General features: G+C 45.7%; 1 protein-coding gene across 6 annotated transcripts; it reads right to left on the bottom strand.

Annotated features, from left to right (window-relative positions):
• Positions 1-526: 526 nt before the first annotated feature.
• On the bottom strand, positions 527-12,983 carry LOC309703739 (dynein assembly factor with WD repeat domains 1-like). 6 transcript variants are annotated; one of them, XM_082528649.1, is made up of 12 exons: positions 12,623-12,722; positions 12,285-12,357; positions 11,532-11,676; positions 10,771-10,829; positions 10,560-10,682; positions 10,333-10,432; positions 9,686-9,769; positions 8,602-8,708; positions 8,358-8,460; positions 7,850-7,964; positions 7,531-7,607; positions 1,527-1,718 (listed from the first exon to the last, which is right to left on the bottom strand). In XM_082528649.1, exons 1-12 carry the CDS (start codon positions 12,660-12,662, stop codon positions 1,620-1,622), a joined length of 1,125 nt encoding a protein of 374 aa, XP_082384775.1. In that variant the 5' UTR covers positions 12,663-12,722; the 3' UTR covers positions 1,527-1,619. The 6 variants fall into 6 exon arrangements, with proteins under 6 accessions (XP_082384773.1, XP_082384775.1, XP_082384774.1 ...); XM_082528648.1 differs by having other exon boundaries at positions 9,686-9,793; XM_082528651.1 differs by lacking the exons at positions 12,285-12,357; positions 12,623-12,722 and adding an exon at positions 12,851-12,983 and having other exon boundaries at positions 9,686-9,793.
• Positions 12,984-13,305: the final 322 nt, after the last annotated feature.

Consider the following 13,305-nt stretch of genomic DNA (forward strand, 5'->3'; position numbering starts at 1 on the left):
TGTGGACATCACATTTTGGGTTGTCTAGACCACAACACCAAATTTTGCTCTACAAGGGCCTGATATCCTCTTCTCAGAAACTACATCAGGTAAAAAGATAATTCTTTGTTTTTACATTCATCAGGTCCCGATCAGCCCAAATAGCAGAGAGAAATTAAAAATGCATGCCATGAAAGAGTTCGGGTCTTAGGAGGTTAATGCTAAGTTGGGCTACAGCCTTAGTCACACAGGTCTAGAAATCGGTTGGCCATTTCCTGGTTGCCAGCAAAAATGTGTATTGATTGACCAGTTGGCAAGTTGCTTGAAGTTGCTGGCTGTCAGTCAGTGAAATCAGACACAAAGACGATTCTGCACCAAAAACCTCCTTGTGATTATTTTTGTTACTAGTAGATTGCCACAGTTACCTTTAGTTTACATGGAAGTTGCTGACTTGTCTCCAAACACTTGCCACCTGACTGCCCCTTCCCCAGCCTACTTCTTCTGGAAGCTTCTGTCACGGCGGGGTGCGCCGATGTGTGCGGAAACAGGGCCAAAAAAAAACCAAAATGTCCATCAAAATCACAGGAGCGCAGGGAACAGTTCATGACTCCTCAGGGGGCCGACCCGGAGGGTGATGGTCCAGAAAGTCATAGTCCATGTGATCAGGGGGCCGGCCCGGGGGGTGACGGTCCAGAAAGCCATAGTTCATGTGATCAGGGGGCCGTCCGTGCGGACGGCAACGGCGGCGACACGGAAACGGTTCAGGGGGCCGACCTCGACGGCGGTGACGTGGAAACAGTTCAGGGGGCCGGCCGTGCGGAAGGCGACGGGGCGGAAACAGTTCAGGGGGCCGGCCGTGCGGAAGGCGACGGCGTGGAAACAGTTCAGGGGGCCGGCCGTGCGGGTGGCAACGGCGATCCGGGGGCCGACCACGCGGAAGGCAGCGGCGGCGACGAAGGAGACCACGGAGCAGTTCAGGGGGCCGGCCGCGCGGAAGGCAGCGGCGGCTCCCAAGTGTCAGGCGTACCGGCCGAGGCTTGGAGGGCACAGGACCAGGCGACGCTGAAGCAGAGGCCGGCCCAGGCGACGCTGAAGCAGAGGCAGAGGCCGGACCAGGCGTAGCAGAAGCAGAGGCAGAGGCCGGACCAGGCGTAGCAGAAGCTGAGACCGGACCAGGCGTAGCAGAAGCAGAGGCTGGACCAGACGAGGACGAAGACTCGGATGAAGCCGGACCAGACGAGGACGAAGACTCGGATGCAGCCGGACCAGGTGATGACGAAGACTCGGATGAAGCCGGACCAGGTGACGACGAGGTGGCCGCAGGTGGCGGCTGAACGGTCCCCTCGGACCCTCCAGCTGACGAGGCATGAGGCTGGACGGGCTCCTCGGGCCCTCCAGCTGACGAGGCAGGTTGCTTTTCAAGTTGCAGCAACACACAGTCTATAGTGGGTGAAATGAGTTCGTATGAGTTCTCAGACTGAGGTGTGGCAGAACCAGGTGAGGCGTCGTCCTCAGGCTGAGGCGTAGAAGCAGCAAGCAGTAGCGCAGCAGGTGGTGGTCCTGCAGGCGGCGGCACGGGAGCCGCAGGAGGTGGCGCTGCAGCCACAGGTGGTGAAGCAGAAGGTGGCCAGACGGGCTCCTCAGGCCCTCCAGCTGACGAAGCATGAGGCTGAACGGGCTCCTCGGGCCCGCCAGCTGACGTGGCGTGAGGCTGGACGGGCTCCTCGGCAGTGGCGTGTCTAGAAAATTTTTGTTGGGGGGGGCCAGGTAGGGGCACAGATTTGGAGAAGGGTGGCAGATTTAATTGGCAGATAATGTTTAAAAAAAAAAATTCTACCAACCATTAACCATAATTCAATAATCCTATAAACCTAATAACCAAATGCACTTTTAACTCTTATTAGAATGAGATTTTAACCACTACGGTGCAAAGTTTTTAGATACTGCGTTGATAAAGTACAAGAGATACAATCAGTGCTTTGTCAGTGTTTACTCAGCATTCAAGGACATCAATATTTGCATAGTATTTTTACTGACATATAGTGCACATATGTTTTGGGCAAAAACATTTTTGAATATTAAAATACGAACATTTGTAACAAACAATTGACAAATTAGCCAATTCCAATGTAAAACTTTCTCTGCCTGTTAAAAAAAGAAGATAATCTTCTCACAAACTGGTGTTTGATTTTGAAACAGGAAAAAAGTGGAGAAACAACTGAAAAGACTAACATTTGAATAAAACCTGAAAGCAAGTAAATACTTTCTATGCTGCCTTATGGTAAACTTTGGTAATATTGATAAAGAACAGCACTGGCTGATGATGAAATACAGTCAGCTGGCATGGTGACACTGCCAGTATAACCTGCAGGGCTGGACTGGGACAGAAAATCGGGCATTTTGACTACTGACCGGCCCACCAGGTAGTAAAGCCATAAAGACTTTGAATGAAAACAAACGCTGTGGTGACAGTGATGTACAGTCTTTTTGGTATATGTATGATTTCTATACATTTTACGTCAGATAAAAACTTTGGTTGTAAGATTTAGATAATTATTTAATAAAAGCTAGATATTTAAATTGAGAATAAGAAAGAAAAGTATGTCTTTGTGCCCCCTTTCCCTGTTAATGCCCTACCTGGCCCCCTGGCAAAACTTTGCTAGACCCGCCCCTGCACAGTTACCAGCTGTCAGCTACTTAGAAAAGGATCCTGGTGTTATTTGTCTCTCAGAAACAGTTCATAACTTCCCTTCAACTCATTCATGTCACCTAAAAGGTAAACCTGTTTCTCCATCACCTGTTCAGCTCTGATGATTCAGTAAGGACATCTCCTGGTTTCATGTTTCCCTCTCACCACATATACAAACAGACATCATGACCAGCAGCTTTACAGCTGTGGCTCCAGCAAACATCAGCTGATACTAGAAATTAATATTAAATAAATTCTAACAACAGCTGATCAAGCTTAAACGTGCTGCTGTTGTTTAGCGCAACATCTGCTGGTTTCCTGTTTCTGGCGCAAAGTGGGCGATAAATAAACAAGAGAGAAAAGCTGATCAGCTGATCATTGATCAGTTTCATGATTGAAGTAGCAACAGGAGAGGCAGGGGAGAGAATGAGAGAAGAGGCAGCTGTGCAGCGTAAAGACAGAATAAATCCAGCTTTGTGTCTTTTTCCATCCTAGCTGAAGTTCGGGACAAACTGCGTCTCTTCTCAGCTCAATACAAAACGTGTAATATTTTCTCTGAATGAGGGACCATTCCATTTTTTTAAGGAGCCGTTGGCAACTCTACTAACTAACCTTATGAATAAAATAAAGTTCACTATCAGTAACATCATAGCAACCGAACAGCTGTATAAAAACTCCGTCAAGCTGGCTAGAACGCAGTATGAGTTATTGCAACTGACAGTAAAAAGTCAGCACAACGAAAATAAACTCCACCTAAACTTGGTTTATATCTGACCCAGATAGACTGCAGGTCATGACTTCTTACCTGAAGTTCAGTTCACCTGACACTCGGACTGGTGGCTGCCTCGGGGCTCTCCTCCTGCCTCCCCTTCCCTCATCCACCTACTGCCTCTGTGTAAGCCCCGCCATAGCCACCACCAAACAACGGAGTTATTTCTACACATCGACCTGCATCTGGCCAATCCACCACCTCTCATTGTTCATGCCGTTACAAAAAAAATAAAAAAATAAGTCAAATAAGCCCGATGGCCAGTCCAGCTATGTTAACCTGCAACCAAATCTGCAGCTCCATACAGCAATGTTACGACTTAGATTACATCTTATAACTCATAACTCTTATGTTAGCTCCCCTCAGTAGTATACTGTCAGAAATATTCGACGGCTGCAATAATTCTTTAACACGCCACTGGGCCACTTCGAGTATTTGGTTATGCCATTCGGCTTAACTAACGCCCCTGCGGTTTTTCAGACGCTAGTGAATGATGTGCTCCGAGACTTCCTGAACGTGTTTGTTTTTGTATACTTGGATGACATCCTCGTTTTTTCCAGGACCATGGAGGAGCATCACGTTCACGTCCGGAGCGTCCTGCAACGGTTACTGGAAAACAGACTGTTTGTCAAAGCAGAAAAATGCAAGTTTCACGCCTCATCGGTTTCCTTTTTGGGCTATGTCTTAGCAGGAGGACAGGTGAAGACGGACCCAGCTAAGATCAAGGCGGTTCTGGAGTGGCCAGTCCCGGATTCGCGGAAGAAGCTCCAATGCTTTCTCGGGTTCGCGAACTTCTACCGACGTTTCATTCGAAACTACAGCCACGTCGCCGCGCCTCTCACTCGCCTCACTTCTCCTAAGGTACCTTTCACCTGGCCCCTGGAGGCCCACACAGCGTTCACCAAATTGAAGGCATTGTTCACTACAGCGCCCATTCTGCTCCACCCCGACACCACCAAACAATTCATCGTCGAGGTGGACGCGTCCGACACCGGAGTCGGGGCTGTTCTCTCTCAGCGGTCTGGACCTCAAGGTAAGCTCCAGCCGTGCGCCTACTTCTCTCGCCGGCTCACCCCTACTGAAAGAAATTATGACGTAGGCGATAAGGAGCTCTTGGCCATAAAACTCGCCTTGGAGGAGTGGCGCCACTGGCTGGAGGGAGCCGAGCAGCCTTTTCTCATATGGACGGACCATAAGAATCTAATTTATCTTAGGACTGCTAAAAGGTTAAACTCTCGCCAAGCCCGCTGGTCCCTGTTTTTTTACACGCTTTAACTTCACTCTCTCGTATCGCCCAGGTTCACGGAATGCCAAGCCAGATGCGCTCTCCCGCCAGTACTCCCCAGACACGGAGACATCGTCACCAACCACCATTCTCCCCCCAACCTGTGTGGTGGGCGCCCTCTCCTGGGATGTTGAGGAGGTTATCCGCCAGGCCCTCCCGGGAGACCCTGACCCGGGTACCGGACCCCCCGGACGGCGTTTTGTCCCCGCTGCTGCCCGCGGAGCGGTAATCCATTGGGTCCACACTGCACGTTTTTCGTGTCACCCTGGCGTGAGCAGAACTATTGGTCTTCTCAAACGGCATTTCTGGTGGAAGACTTTACGACAAGATGCGAGGGAGTACGTGGCTGGCCGCCAAAAACATTCCGCTGCGTGTGTCCTCCTGGAAGCTGGCCCCCCGCTTCATTGGCCCGTATGAAGTTGATGCGGTTGTTAACCCGGCGGCAGTTCGGCTCAAGCTCCCTACTTCCTGGCGCATACATCCCACGTTCCACGTTTCCCAGGTCAAACCCGTCCGCCGCAGCCCATTGTGCCCTCCGTCCGAGCCCCCTCCTCCCGCCCGGCTTGTCGCCGGTCACCCGGCCTATGCGGTCCGGCGCATCGTGGCTGAGCGCCAGCGTGGGCGTGGGTGGCAGTTCCTGGTGGACTGGGTGGGGTACGGTCCCGAGGACCACCTCTGGGTTCCGCGTTCCTTCATTCTGGACCCGTCCCTCATCGCTGATTTCCGCGCTTCTCTCCGCAGGCCGCAGGCCGGTCGGTCGCCTGGGGGCGACCCTTGAGGGGGGGGGCACTGTCATGGTCTGTGGAATGCGTGATGCTCGGGTAGCCACACCCCCGGGCTGGGCCATCACTAGCACACCTGCTCTCCATCCCGGTGATTACACGGAGATCCACTTAATCCGGCGCTGACGGATGCTCCACGCCAGTCCGTAGTCATCCCCACAGTGGTAACCAGACTTCCACGAAAAGTGTGCATTCTCTTCTGCTTGGAACTTTGTTTAACCTGCCTACTTCTGTCCAGATTTCTACTCGGCGTCTGCTACCTGCCTGTCCTCCAGCTCAACTGGATCTCGCGGCGCTCACCTGGCCCACTCGCCATTCCACGGACTTCCTGCCCCCACGGACTGCCACACTTCCCTCCAGAGCTCCCACGGTTCCGTTCTATCGTAAGCCCCTACTCTAACTCAGTCCTGATATGTTCTCCCCGCTTCCTGGCTCCCTAGTAATCATCTCCCCTTTCTATTGCAGCCCCCCGCCGTCCCGATCCCGGCTTCCTCGTGTCATTGTTTCCCCGGATTTTTAGTTTCTGTTTTGCTCTCTACTTTCCCCGGGTCGCCTTTCGTTGTTTTAATAAAGTGTCTTTTTGTTAGCTCGGAGTCTGCGCCTGGATCCTTTCGTGCCCGCGCACCACGGCGCATGACAAAACCTACACCATCCTCCCTATTCTGGTATTTTAAAGAGTACTTAGCATAAATATTAAGCAACCTAACTAATAGGGTTCCAACTCCCAGCAACAACAAAAATAAATAAAAAATGGGGAACCACCCCAACTTTGGGTGTCAGATAATTATTTATTAAAAGCTAGACATTTTAAATGAGAATAAGAAAGAAAAGTATGTCTTTGTGCCCCCTTTTCCCTGTTAATGCCCTATCGGCCCCCCTGGCTAAACTTTGCTAGATCCGCCCCTGCACAGTTACCAGCCGTCAGCTGCGTAGAAAAGGATCGTGGTGTAGAAAGTAATAATAAATAAATTCTAACAACAGCTTATCAAGCTTAAACGTGCTGCTGTTGTTCAGCCGCTGGTTTCCTCTTTCTGGCGCGAAGTGGGCCAAAAACAAACAAAAGAGACGGACTCGTGACAGAAAAGCCGATCAGCTGATCATTAAGCAGTTTCATGATTGAAGTAGCAGCAAGAAGAGGCAGTCGCTTGTTAAGCTTAATGCAGGAATGCTTTACAAACATTCAGAGATGGACTTACACACTTGCTTTACTTCTCTCGGGGATAACTTTGTCGGAGATGAAATGCCGGGTTGCTAGCGAAGCTCCAAATGCTATCCAGACCACCGACAGGTCCTGCATGCCACAGCCGCTCTATCACGTGATGCATACTGCTCCGACGTGCTAACGTTCTGAGGTGAGTTACGGCGTGTTGCAAGTTTTGTGAGGTGCTTTCGTGATATTTAATGGATCGGATTACATTTTTTATTTTTCTCCGATATCCGATCCAGTAATTTAGGTCAGTATCGGACCGATACCGATACGTAATATCGGATCAGTCCATCTCTACTACTGTCTACTGAAATTTACCTACAACCATAGGGTGGACTAAAAAGAGAAAATATCCAGTGATCGACAGTTCTCTGGGTGAAAATACTTGAGTCTCAATTTCTGCTGCAACGTTTAGATGGTACGGTCAGAATTTGGTGAAAACAACATGAAAGCAGCCTGACCCCTGAATCAAAGGTTCAGGCTGCTGGTGGTATAATGGTATGGGGTATGGCAAACTTCGGCATCCTTAGTAACGATTAAGCATTATTTAAAATGCCAAAACATGTCTAAACTCACCTTAACCCAGCTTTTTCAACAGCAAAAACCTGATATACGTAAGGTGTACCAAGGGGCAGGGTTACGCTTTACAAGTTAAAATAATAGTTAATACTCACAAAGTTGAGAAGAGTGATAAAATGCTGAAAAAGCTTGAGCAACACAGTTATGCTTTTTCATTTAATTACAGATAAATAGATGACAAAAAATAGCCATAACTTAAATTGTTCTTTTAGAACAGACAGTTTGGCTTCATCAACTTACCTTGGAGATATCGCCATCGTGGCCTTCTAAGGTTGCAAGACACTGATGTGTTGCTGTACTGAACACTCTTGCTGTCCCTGAGAGTTTCAGGAAGAGAGAGAGTTTTCAGCACACAGGCACAGCTTACAAAATTATAAAAATGTTGCTTTTGTTGTGGAAAATCCAAATTTATACAACCAATAAAGCTTAGGTATTTGTAGAAATCTTTAAATGCAGAATCTTAAATTCTGCACAAGTAGTATATTTAGGGTACGTTTGTAATACCGTGCTAGTACAGTTTTACTCGGAATGTAATCTTTTGACTGAAGTGTTGTCTCACCATCAGCTGAGGCAGTAGCAATGAGTTGACCACTTAAATCAAAACACACATCCAACACCTCTTCTTTGTGTCCAGTGAGGGTGGCAACACACTTCCCACTGACAGTCTCCCAAACCTGCGAACACATTTACACATGTCAAAAAACAGAATTATACATGCACACAGGAGCGAACTACATAACTGGAGCATGCATTCATCATGGAGCATGGAAACACCAAACTCATGAAGTATGCATTTGTGAATGTAGCATTAAACTCTGAAGTGGCTTTATTATGGCCATCTCCCTCAGAGGAATGCAGCGAGGTGGATAATTCTCACTTGTGAGCGTGACTCATCTTGGTGTAATTAAGGAATTAGGATTTAATTTTTCTCCACAGACCTTAGACACAGGAGTTTGCGAGAGAGTGGGAAATTGAAGACGGTAAATACAAACAGACATGTTTTCAGCCTCTGACAAGAGATTTTGGGAACAAAAAAAAAAAGATATTTGGGCTTAATGATAGCTTACTTTGCAGGTTTTATCCATGGAACCAGTAACAATCAAGGAGCAATCCCAGTTAAACTGAGTATTGCTTATTTCTCCCATGTGACCAATGAGTGTGTGGACCCGTCTAGGGGAAAAAACAAGGAATTGAACAGCAATTAATCAGTCTCACAGCTTTGTAAGGCAGAATCGATAAGTGTTACATTCTCTGTGAAGTATAAATGATGACACATGCACAAATGGATGCATAATATTGATAACTTCTGACCTTCCTGAAGCAACATCCCATATAGTGACTGTGTGGTCGAAGGAACCGGTGACAAGTTGACTACCCACTGTGTTAAAGCACAGCGAGAGGACCTCTGCGGTGTGACCCTGAAAGGAGATGGCATTATCTCTCACTGTCTTATTTCGTTTCTCCCTCACAGCCACTCACATTATGGATGAAAAAGTGCATCATAAAATGCAAATATTTACCAACCACAACAGTGTGGCTTATACAGCTGATTATTTTCACCGTGTGTGTGTGTGTGTGTGTGTGTCCCTGCAGAAAAGTGGGGCTGTTGTCCTAGAAGGAACTACATCAAAGGCAGCTTTAAGAACTTTGGCAGGTGTTTATGTCTTACTGTCCTTGGATGGATTTGTCCCAACAGTGCAAAGTACAGCCTCCAAACTTTAGAAGTGTGTATTTAAGATCAGAATGAGTTTGAAGGTAAGTGTGGTCCAATTCATAAGTGGTGGCTCGCACCCACTTTGATCACCTGTCCCTCATTTATTTTACTTTTTAGGGCTCATTTGAGGTATTTTGTGCATAATGTTTAATGTTTTCAAAGGCGTGTGCAGTCTGGCAACTAAATGGTGTCATAGCTAGTGTGAGCCCCCCCACATTATAGTCTCCTGAATTTGTTAACATAAATACACAGGTTAGCCTTACCGGTAGATTTATAAAATTGAAGTTAACTTAAAAAAAAAAAGAACAGATTAAAGAATCTGCACTCAGTTGACTGCATTACTGATTCTTCATGGTGTGAGAAGCTAAGTGAATTGAGAGGGGCAGAGAGTTGCTCCTTGCTGACACAGATTCAGCAAGTCACACTATAAACCCACGTGCAGTCTGCACATTAAAGAGGTCTCACTACTCCCCTTAGAGAGGGCTATCAGTGCCTTCTTAAAGAGTTTGTCACATTCCTATCAAATGTTGGTCATCAAGAGCACTTGACAGCATTCATGTCACTTTCACAAGTGACTAAAAAGTTAATGAATCATCATTAATGAATGAATGTGGGTCACAACACCAGGATAAGAAGAGCAAGAAAAGCAATGGGACAGAGTTTGAGGAAAGGGTATCTCACAGTCAGTGTGGCCACTTCCTCCCCACTCTCCACATCCCACAGCTTGGCAGTGGTGTCCATACTGCTTGTGGCGACCAGCGTACTCTGGGGGTTGAATGCAAGACACACCTACAAAATTTTTTTACTTAGGTTGTATTGTATTCTGTAGCAAAGCTGAATAGTATATGGCATATGAACTGCTCTAAACTCTCGATTTGAAACAGTTGTTTCTATTCTTGGCTTGATATGGCAATTTACTGAATATGGTCATCTCACCCATATGCTTACAGCAGCCCAACCCAACCTCTTGTTTGTGAGTCAATCACAGCCAATCAGAAAAAAAAAGCTCATTTAGAGAGCAGATGGACTTAATGGGAGTAAAATATCTTGCCTCAGACAGAAGATGAAACAAGCTGCCCAAGGCTCAGTCTTAGATAAATGGAGATTACTTGTAAATCATGCAAAGCTACTATGAGTCCAAGAATAAAAATGTAGACAGTAAATAAAATTATAGGTCCTGTTAAAGTACTAAACACAATACCATAGCAGAACCTTGTAGTTTAAATGCTCACATAGCTTAAATACTGACTTGTGTTTCAAATATGAATCAGCAATCAACCAAAAACTAACACAAATGAAATTCATTTAAAACAAATCATTATACATACTATTTCTCCCATGTGTCCCCGATAAGTATGAAAACATTTGCCAGTCTCGGCACACCACAGTTTGCAGGTCTTATCAAAAGAGCCAGTCGCAATCTTGTCTCTAAGTTTAATAGAGAGAAAATAAAGCAATGAAACATTCATTTTTAAGATGAAACACTGATGTGAATCTTCAATTGAGCAATGCGACCCTCCCATGTTATAAAGGTTTTCCTAAAACAGCTCATTACCCATAAGGGTTGTTGAACGCAATTGCATACACCACGTTTCTGTGACCCTCTAGCACGTGCAGCTCTGTGCCTGAGGCTGTGTCCCAGACTCTACATGTCCTGTCGTAACTCCCAGTTATAAACCTGCAGTGTGAGAGAAAAGGGGGAATTGCACAAACTGTAATTTCTCCTAAACAACAAAGTGGCAGGTTACTCAGTGTTAAAAACTCACCTTGACCCAGATTTGTCAAAGGCAACATTTGTCAGTGGCAATATGTGTGCCTTGAGCTCCTGGAAAAAAAATTGAAACTGGTCTGAAAAATCCAATTTAGTTATTGACTACATTCATCTACATTCATCTTTAAAATTACCCATGTAACTTCTGTATGTATAATTCATTTGACTATAATGTAATGTGAAGGCTTCTTCCTCCTGGCCCACCACTGGTGGAATAACTTTCTGCTCTCATTAAGAACAGAAAGGTCTCCCAATTTTTAGATGCAGGCAAAATAAATTCAGTAACCTCTGATCTCCAGCAATGCAACTGACCCTGACTTCCATTTAACTCCCCTAATACATGCGCATGAAGCACTAGCGACTTAGTAACCCGATCACTGCTGCTTTCTAGTGCCTCTCTAAAACAGTAGTTACCAATTTCACAAATCACATTCCACATATGTAAATAGCATCTGCTAATCGCCGAGCTAATGGATTGTGCCCGTTTATTCATGCTGCAAAAATGTTACTGTTCCAACAGTCTGTGTGGAATAAAAGCATTAATATCATAACTCAATAAGCAACACGTGTGCCATGTTTCACAGACAAAATAAACTTTAGTTCATAAAACCATTCTTTCATTAAAATCAAGGTTACAAGGAGCACCAAATAACTTTCAACAATGTGAGGGAAATAGATAAATGTCTTCACTAGCAGGAATTCCTTGTAAGCGTCATGTCTACATGTTGATTTATTTACTGCTGTTTTGTGTCTGACCTTGGAGAAACAGAACCTGTGATGGTCCTGCTGGGTCTGTTTCTTCTGAAGTCGAATAACCAGCTGTTTGACCTGATCAGCCTGAGCCTTTGTGACCAGAGGCTCTGATTGTCTGATTTCTTCCACCAACTCATCTGGATTTGTTCTACAATTTTAAAACATAAAATGTGATAAGTCTTTTTGTAATTTTAGGTAGCTTGATGGCAAAAGAGAGAAAAAAAATGTAAAAAAAAACAAAAAACAAAAACAAACCAAAAAAACCCAAGACATTAGGAACAGAAAAGGGAAAGAAAATGGAAACAGAAAGGGGGTTTAGGATAACAAATACAGCTTAACAAAGATTACATTTACTCTACAATTTCACCAAAGTATGTTTAATGTGTGTTAAAATATCACTCCCCGTGTTGTCAGATTTACACCCTTGTGACTGCCAGTAAGAGCTGAAATGAGTAATGTTGGTATTCCTAAAGTAAATGGGTCATTTAAAAGAAATCTCTAGTCTAATGTAATGCCACATTAAGGAATTGCAACTCCTCCACAGTCCAACTTCATAATAAATGCAACATGGTTACAAAGTGTTTTTAAATAGGGTTTTAGTCTGCAGAAAGTCGTTTTTTTAGTGGTAATGTAACCGTAGGTTGTAACAGTTTGTTATTGACATTATCTTCAGTGCTGAGATCACACACACACACACACACACACACACACACACACACGCAGAGAGAGAGATCCTAACAGGTACAACTCACGCACTCTGGAGTCAAATCCAAAAGATCTATTGATTTGGTCCTCAGAAATCCTCCTTTCTCGTATTCAAGGATTATACCTGACAGCATAAAAAAATGAAAAATAAAAGAATTAAAGAGAGGCTGACATTACAACACCTGGGTTCTAGTTAACTTAACCTGTTATGTCTTATAATGACAAACTATCTAACCCTTCTGCCGATTTGAGTTTGAAAAGCGTTAGCTAACTAGCTAATGTCAGACAAACTTTAGGCCATAACGATTTAATATGAAGGTTAGGCACAGTCATATGACCTCCATGAGAAGCAACATTTTAGATAGGACTACAAACATAACTTGTATTACCTGGCGGATAATATCTGAGGAGAAACCGCTTGAGTTTCATTATGACTTCTAATAAGGTCCTATCACATCACATAGAAACAAACCGTTGTTATGGCGACCGGACTCGCGTCCGTTGTATCAGGCATGCGTACCGCGCATGCCTAATACAAGCCTTAAGTGTTATTTTTTTTCCTTGGTATTCTAATTTCACCGAAGTTTACTAAACTCAACAAACTTAATATTACTTACCGGGACATTTATTCTGTCCTCATTTTCTTTCACCGAAAAATTGTTTCCTGTAGTGCCGTGTTTCGTGCTTGGCTCTCCTACCTTTGCTAACGTGATGCACATAGCGCAGAAGCCGATGCTGCATTCACTTACACTCGGATATCTGAGCGTCACCATGAAAACATAATCGGACATTTGATATTTGATTGAATTTTATTGTTTTGCCTTTGGGGTGGCACCTGGGGTGGCCAGTCTGGTTGGGGGGGTGGCCTGTGCCCCCCCAGGCCACCCCGCTGGACACGCCATTGCTCCTCGGGCCCGCCAGCTGACGTGGCGTGAGGCTGGACGGGCTCCTCGGGCCCCCCAGCAGACGTGGCTTGAGGCCGGAAGGGCTCCTCGGGCCCCCAGCAGACGTGGCTTGAGGCCGGAAGGGCTCCTCGGGCCCCCCAGCAGACGTGGCTTGAGGCCGGAAGGGC

This window comes from Aulonocara stuartgranti (assembly GCF_965226115.1).
Source record: "Aulonocara stuartgranti genome assembly, chromosome: 1".
In the NCBI taxonomy this organism is placed as follows: Eukaryota; Metazoa; Chordata; class Actinopteri; order Cichliformes; family Cichlidae; genus Aulonocara; species Aulonocara stuartgranti.